The 8,868-nt window shown below is 32.8% G+C and overlaps 1 protein-coding gene across 2 annotated transcripts in view; it reads right to left on the bottom strand.

Moving 5' to 3' along the window:
* Positions 1–420: 420 nt before the first annotated feature.
* The window catches only part of OLA1 (Obg-like ATPase 1), a 140,184-nt gene continuing 131,736 nt past the window's right edge, over positions 421–8,868 (bottom strand). For both annotated transcript variants that reach the window (XM_004674521.2, XM_012728922.1), the window contains exons 8-11: positions 7,374–7,514; positions 6,594–6,690; positions 4,454–4,576; positions 421–934 (exon numbers count right to left, since the gene is read on the bottom strand). In XM_004674521.2, coding sequence (XP_004674578.1) covers positions 833–934; positions 4,454–4,576; positions 6,594–6,690; positions 7,374–7,514 — 463 coding nt within the window. In that variant the 3' untranslated portion in view covers positions 421–832. The remainder of the gene's footprint in view (positions 935–4,453; positions 4,577–6,593; positions 6,691–7,373; positions 7,515–8,868) is intronic.

Raw genomic sequence — 8,868 nt, 5'->3', positions numbered from 1 at the left:
GTTTTCATAAAAATGCCATAACTTCAAAAATTTCAACAGAGACATTAACCCTGGACCCTCCTACGATATGGCCATAAAGAACAACAAAAATTACTCAAATTCTGAAGCGATTTTCCCCCTAGCATTATTTTTCTTTGGTCACAGTCACCTATGTTATATCCTTTGTAACATCATTGCAACCACCTCTCAATAAATGTCCATCTACAAATTAATTAACTTTCTTGAGACAAATCCCTGGCATACTATTCTCCTGATTCCTATGAAAGACTCACTTTCAGGATACAATCGCAGCTGCCCCACACTGCCAGTTACTGTGTCATACACATGCCTTAAAATTCTGTAATCAGCAACCACCAGGTGCCGTATCGCATTCAGCACACCACATGCAGTCAATACAGACATCCCCAAACACACCAAGGCTGGTTTTGTCAAATGTTTTATTGAGTGTAGACATCTGGAGTACTGTAAAACATGCATTATCTGTAGATTCAAAAAGGAGCAAGCCACATTGTCCTCACTGTCAAATGTGTCAAGCTTGGCATACATGATGGAGATTAATGAAGTATCATGAGAGTAATATGGTGCCTGAAAAGCATCTACAATTTGGAGTAGGGTCTTAATCACATGAAAAGTATAGCTTGTTCACATTTAGTGAACTTACATTTCATAGGAGATACACAGTATTTTAATTTTAAAACAAATAAAAATAATTCTGTTTGTAGAAGATTCCCACCCCCCAACTGTATTTGTCCCTTCAGTTTTCAGAAAGTTTAATTAAAAAAAATCATATGCCTTTTGAAAGTTATACTTTTATCTGAGCAATAACTAAAATTTATTTCTTTTTAGGTTGCTGAGGTGTATTAAATTTGAAGAAGATAATATCTCCATCTTCAACAATATAATTTCTGCCTTGTTGTCTGTACTTTCCAGCAGCCTGTAAATAAGAAATATAGAGGAAATGGGTTACCATTTTAAAAGAAAATACATAAGGAAAATGGTAGGAGTAGATATAAAAGGTACTATATGCTTGGTCATATTAAAAAGCAAAGTATAGGACAGAGTACAAGTTCAAAATCAGACATGGTGAGAAGCAAGTATTTCTGAAGCTACATTTTCTTTATACACACACACATAATCATAATGCATTCTCCATTAAGTTGTTGGTATATAAATGTGATTATACCAGTATCACTAAGTTTTATTACATGCTGCATTTGATATAATTCTGAAGTGTCTACAACCGTCCATCAAATCACTGTAACAAAAGAGATCAAGCCATGGAGGGAAAAAAGACTATAGCCCTTGTTTAAAATAGCTTTAGGGCCTCCCTGGTGGCGCAAGGGGTTAAGTCTCAACATTGTCAAGCTATCACCAGTCATTGCTGCTCCAGTGTGATTCCTGGGCAGGGAGCTGACACACAAGGCTTGCCTGTGCTCCCCTCAGCAGTGTATTTTGTCAGTCCTCCTGTCCTACACTCAACTCTATCTCTGGTGAATCCTCTTACCCACCACCAACTCTGGCCTACATACACCCCAGCTCTTGTATGCATAAATAAATAAAATAAATCTTTAAAAAGAAAGTAGTTTTAGGTGCCAATGAAATTCTTGGATGATCGTGGTTATCAACGGTAATGTATATATTTTAAATTATTTCCATCTCATGTTTTAGTTAGCTTTGACATGGACCATCTGTAATGATGTACACTAGACTTCATCATGAAGAAGTTTACTGACTTTAAGAGCCTTAGTCATAAGAGGATTCCACCAAGTTGTAACTGCAAAGACAGCAAATTAGTCAGCAAAGCCACTGATTCCACCTGCTGGTATGCAAGTGGAGAAGTGCAACTGTGGTGATTTCAGAGACCCAGGTTCACTCCAACACACAGCATACACACTTCACCCTAAGCGCAACAGGCTCTTCAGCCTCTATGCTTAACATGGCACATTACTGACACAGTCCCATGTGACCTTACTATCAACCACTCAACAGCAAGGACTTGAGGATCATCTGGAAAATATTTTCAGCAGTATTTTCCTTCCGTTAGACTTTTTTTGAGAACATGAAACCTTTATCCAACAAGATTAAATATTTCCCTTTGAAAATATTGATAAGAATGTTCAAAGTCAAGTTCAATTATACTAATCAGAAATAACTCTCAAAAGATCATCTGAGGCTAAAATCAACAAACTAGGTCACAGAGCCATAATGAGCCTATTTTCAATTATCCAGACTACCTATGAACAATCACCCACTAATAATATGTGTTATTAAAATGAAACTCATTTTTAAAAAGCCAAAAATACCTTAATGTTCTAAAAGATACAGACATACACATGATTTTTGTAAAGACATTAAGTATTGTAGGCCATTTGCTAATTATTTCGAGAATCTAAAGCTCACTGTTATGAAACTATAAAGACAACTTAAATCAAATATACACTGACATGACATATTAATCTAAGTTTATATACTTCATTACCACTCAAGTTTACTATTAATTAAAGGTGACAGTGTTCCTTTAAATTCTCTAGAGACCATTTAATCCATTTCCACTGCTATCAGAAACACTGGTTGAAAAAAAATCAATACCCATTTGTGAATCTTGAGTATGTATTAAACAAGACACGTCTAACCAGTTCATTTGCACTTGAAAGCAGCCATCTGTAGAAGCCAGCTTTGCCTAAGCAGATATGATTGCTAATAATGTGATATCCCTGTAGACTACAAAGCCCACACAGAGCTATTCAGTATATAGTTCACAGCCCTGGCATTAAATTAGTTATGCTGACTGGTGTTAGAAATACATATACATACATACATATATACACAATCTTGCTCTCAAGCCTAAAACCTACTTGATAATATGCAATTAAATATTTGTTGAATAAGGTAGCATAAAGCAATTTATAAGTATTTTATTTTACTTGGAGTTCAAATTTTGAAATGTTTTGAAGATTGAAAGCCACATATAATACTTAATAATGTTCTAGACTGAAAGTCAGAAATTAACCTTTTCCAATTTATAGTACAAAATCTCTCAGGTAGTGCTATGGATTTCTACAAGCAGGAAATATTGCTTTATTGAATTTTATAAACTTTCTCTGCACTGGTAAAGGAAGTGGTCATAATCATAATTTATGTATCTTTCAAGTTCATTAAAACAGACACACATTTAGGGATTGGTAAAACAAGCTTATCATGTGAGAGCATAAAAAATCTGACTTCTGAATCCCAGTAATAGAAAAACTCTTAATTATCTTCACTCTATGAAAAAACAAAAACAAAAACACAAACACATACTTGCCAATATTTTACATAATGTACACTGCTTTTAACTGTACTGGCATGTTGAAAAATAATCTGAGATTTTTTAAAAGTCTAATTGGTATCCCAGACAAAGCTCAATTTCAATATTTACATGCCTATCTACTGATACAGGTACCACCCAAAAGTTAATGACTTTGCTTAGTTGTAAACTAACTTTTCTCACTCTTTCTTTTTTTTTAAAGAAGGCTTTTCATTCTACAATGAACCAATTATGCTACGATTTCCCCCCTTTTCTACTTGGAGTTCTGTCAAAGTTCTGCTGTTCAGAGTGATCTTTCCAATGATACCAATGAGAACAAACTAAACTTCCTTGCATTGCTTTCAAATTATGAATAATAAACACAAGAGACCACTTTACAGTCTTTATAATTTTCTATGGTCATCTTAAAATATCAAATTAAATAAAAGATAAAGGAACCTTTCTATATTGTCAGTTTAATCACCTGGCATAACTATAGATTAGAGATTTATACCTACTAGATTTTTGCTTAGTAAAACCCAATAAGACAAATGAAATTAGCTTGCAACAATATACATTTGGAAAAAACACTTATTACTCATATATAGCGTTGCTTCACTTTAAGTGGCTGTAAATCAATGATACTTATTAGCTAGAATAAAGCACAACTTTGGACCTGCCCTCTAGTGTTGAGAAAGCAAATCAAATTCCCAGAGATTTAAAAAACAAAACAAAAAACCCATGAAGTTTTAGCAAGAGAAAATTTTACTTAACTAAATTTCTATCCTTTGCATGTATCACAAGCATATAAATGTTACTTCTATTTAAAATATTCCAATGCAGTAAGTACACATATTCATTGGCCTTCAGTGAACAAATTCATTGATATTATTTATAATTTCTTAAAACTAGTTTATTGATTTTATTTTCAGTTTTAGAAAAATACCATAAAAATACCACCAAACCACACATTTAAAAAAATGTTTAAAAGCATATAAACACCTACAGCTCTTCAATCAGTTGAAAATAACACTAAGTCCTGACAATTTTAGTATGTTATTTTAGACCACATGGCTTAAAAGGCATTTAGTTATCAACCATTTTTATTCTGAGGATTTTTGTATCTGTAAAAATCATAAGAGATGAAACTTGAAACTATTTCTTTACCTTGACTGCATTTTCAGAACCTTCTTCTTTAAAATCTTCATATTTCATTACTTCAGCCATAATGAATCCTTTTTCAAAATCTGTGTGAATTTTTCCTGCAGCCTGAGGAGCCTTCGTCCCTTTCTTTGAAAAGAAAAACCAAAAAACTAATTGTATTTAATATAACCATAAGCATAGAGTTTCTTTCATCGGATACGTAGTTAGGCTCAACTTAAACTTAGTTTACTGTCAGTTAAGATGTCAGGTACTCAAGCAGTATATTTTCAATACTGGGCACTCTCTACACAGCAGATTTAGCTGATCAGAAAATATTAAAGAAGCATAGCTTTGTTTTTCCTAACAGTTATCCAGTTTTATTGATTTAGATGCAGTAGTCTGCTTTTGGTGTAGGCTTCATTTCGATTTTCTATTTTTACAGAAGAGAAAAATAAGGATTTTAAAGTATCTTTCAAGCTGAATTATCAAAGGTTTTAAAAAGATAAAAGGCCTTTAAAATTTTAGCTCATGTAAGGGACATATAAAAATCAATACAAAAAGGGACTTTTGATTTTCAACAAATCACATAATCCACATTCAGCAGATAATTATGAAATTCTCATTAATTTTTGAGATATTTTACATAATACACTCTGCCTCCTAATCATCATGAAGGAAAATTCAAGTTGACATAGTAAGAGAAATATGTCTTATAATTACTCCATATGTTAAATTACAAGGACATACATTCAGAAACACACAACCATGGAAAGAAATTTGAGAAATAATGGTGACCTAAAGGCTGCTTAATAAAGCATGTTAAAGTGATAAGGAGCCTGACACTATAAAGCACAGTTTTTACAATAAAAGATGTATTGGGTTAATATGGCTACTCACTGATGCTTACCTGACTAAATATCTTTGCACATTAAATCACGGATACTTACAATCAGTCTTTAGATAAATCGGCTTTCACATTTTCAAGTCCAGAACGTGTTATTTTTCCTGCTGTACATACTTAACTTTGTAAGTTTTAAGGTTTTATGGTATATAGTAAAAATAAGCCCTAGCAATTTGTTTACCAACTCAGATTTGCTTTGACATTATGTTTTCAGTCTATATAAAAGGACCTTGGCTGGAAGTCAAACATTTTTTTATAAAGGGGAGAAGAGATAAAAGAAAAGTAAATCTCACATCCAGAGAACGCATTTAAAATTATGTCAAACGGCCTCCATGCCCCATCATATTAAATCAAAATGAATGCAACAATAAATTACAGCAGTCAGTGAAAACAGAAATCAAAGCAGCAATAAAATTTATCATGTAACATAAATGAAAAAAACATAATAAAAGACCAAATAAGATAGTGAGTATTTCTAAAAGTTCTGACATCATTTTTATATTTAGTAACTATATTTGGAACTATAGATATTTCAAAATATTTTTTCAATAGTAACTACCAAATTATAATATATTTACATCCAAAAGGAAACCATTACAGTTCAGTTTCTATTGTCCTCTGGGAATAAATTAGTCATTCTTTCTGGATATAATCAGTATACACCAATATTTACAATACAAGCCACAATTTTAAAGAAGAAAAACTGAATATATAACATTACAAAAAATAAACACCATTTCTATGAATTCAGATGAAAAAGGCATGAATTATTACACACTGAGTTTAGCTCTTGAGCCCAACTGTGTATCTATGAAGAGCATAATGATGTCATATTGCTTTTATTGCTGAAAATGTAATCCGAGCAAAGCAAAGGAGGAAAGAACCACCCGCAACCCAAACAAACTTAGCGAATACAAAATGAAAAGCAACATCAATTTCACTGCAGACAAACCCAGTCACACAGATTAAGCAAGCACAATACTGGTGCGTCTTATCTCTGACCACAGGAGGAGGGTAGACAGATTCTACAGGATGAAGAAATTCAGACTATGTAATAGGCAGAATCAATTGTTACCTGCCTCAATCAATGCCGCTCCACTTTCACTGTTCAGCAGCTCACAAATAATTAAAGTTATCCTGGACAAAAACCTCATCTGTAATGACTAGCTAACCGCCACCATGACAAACTTCAAAGTCAGTGATATCAATCTGAATTCAATAGTGTGGAACTGGATATAGCTGATGAATAAGTATGAATCTTACCCTGATGGTCCATGCACGCACTTCATCTGGGCCTGCAGTGAAAAAGTATTCTAGTTGGAGTGCTGCAAACCCAGCCTTAATGATCTTTGGCAAAGCACTGAAATAAAATGAAACAAATTCACTCAACATGTAAGTTGACTATGCCAGAGATCAATATAGAGCTAAAATTACTCATTTTAATCAGAAAATGTTGAAGAATGGTATTAGTAAATGACACTCATCTTTTATAATCCCAAGAGACCAGAAAGTATACAGCTATTTCTAAAAAGTCCCTTCTAAAATTGGTTTTAATCATAGTAATCTGAATATGTCACTGAATCATTTACTATATAAAAAAAAATTAGATCAACTCATTCTATGACTACTTTTGTCCAATATTAATTATTCCCAGAACATGGATCATGAAAGCAAAATTATTTGATTGAAATCTAACGTTTAAACAATTTATTACTGTTACTTAGAAAAAATGAAGGCAACTGATTCACCCTTTCCCCTCCCCCACTGAACATGACGAAAGAGTTTTGGCGATCATTCCTTCTCAAAAATATACATAACTAATACCTATGTTATAATTAAAACACTGTACGGAGATGACAGATGACAGTTAAAAACTTAATTTAAAATAAATCTTTTCACTCTGTCTCATGGTAAAGAAAGGAGAAGATTCCCTCTTTATAATGGTAATTACTCTGTCATTTATTATTCTATCAGCGCAAGCAATTAAATTACTGCAAGGAAATAGTTGATAATAAAGTGTAGGGAAAATGAATGCTAATTAACCTTTGTGTCATGTTCGCTTCAAGATACTTCTGTCTCTCCTCAGCACTCAATTCTTGCAACTTGAGTTCCAAGGCCCCACTAAAAGGAATGACCAAGGCACCTGGGTCATACTTGTCCACCCACTCTTTAATTTTTATCAACCTGTAGACAAAAAAGGGCACAACATTATCTTGTAGTGCATGCATGACTGTACCACATTCATTATTATCAAGTAGCACATACATATTCATAGGAATTGCACGGTTTTATGATGCCATCTTTTTGTGTATAGCTTTCCAAGGTCAAGGCATTAACAGGCAGCAACTGCTTCAGGTATATGCCGTAGTATTTTACTGTAATCGAGTTTTACTATAGCACATTATTTATAGAAACTATTAACAAGTATTTTAAAACTTTTAAAAGTGACTAAATTTGCTCAGTAATAACACCTGTGCCCTTCAATGAAACCTCAATTTTACGATTATTTTCCTTACTTTACAAAGTAAAAAATTTAAAAGCAAAACCATAGAGTTCTGCTTATAAAAGGAATCACACATTAAAGTGTCATCTAATTTTGAAGATCTATGATAAATTAATAACTTGTGCCCTCACCAGTTTTGATGGAAATTTTCGCTAGTCAAAACAAACATATCCAGAAATACAGATTATTATGAACACATTGTTCTTATGAACTTGACTTTTGCAGGCTCATGAATAATAGAACTACAGATGAAACAAATTTCTTTAATGTCAAAGGGTTTGGAGAGCCAAATCAGTTAAGAAACTACTACTAAGTGTTAGCTGAAAAGATGGTATTGGGTGATTCTTTTTCCTCTCAAAGCATGAGGCATTTTGCTGAAGTAGTACCAAAGTGAGAACATAAATATGGTGAAAATATTAAGTTAGTCTTATAGCCTATCACTGCTATCTTTTTTAACCTAAGCTTTGGCTTCTTCATTTATAAAAACAAATATATAACAAAGAACCTAAAAAAAAAATATCATGCCTAGTATAGAATAAACAACAGTCATTACTATTATCAGTTTTCTCCTCACATAGTCACAGCACAGGTGCCTGTGACTGTAGAAGAGTTCAGTATAGGATTGAACACAGATTTCATAAAATTTGTATTTAAAATTTAATGAACAGTATAGTCTTACATAGTTCTACTAGTTTCCCCATATGTAGACCAAGGTGCTAATAGCTATTGTGACAAAAAGCTGTAGCATAAATTCTTTAAATGATCAATGCAAACATCACTTCAAGTGAAAATAAACACCAAAGTAAACAACAAATTCATTAGCACCTGTCAAAGAAAATGCAAGGGGTCAGAGTTATCAAAATGTTAAAAATGTGGTCTACTGTGTAGTGTTTAGGATGGGATAAGGAATGAAAAAGTTGTACAACTATTTATACTGCTATTAACAAACCAAGTTTATTATGCCTGGTAACCCTATAATTTATATATTTAATGTTACTGGTGGTTTTTGACCTTCATGATATATTTTTCTTTTGG

This window comes from Condylura cristata, unplaced genomic scaffold, assembly GCF_000260355.1.
Source record: "Condylura cristata isolate star-nosed mole 26May11 unplaced genomic scaffold, ConCri1.0 scaffold00002, whole genome shotgun sequence".
NCBI lineage: Eukaryota > Metazoa > Chordata > Mammalia > Eulipotyphla > Talpidae > Condylura > Condylura cristata.
The sequence above is the reverse complement of the archived record's forward strand: the minus strand, read 5'-3'. Positions and strand labels throughout refer to the sequence as shown.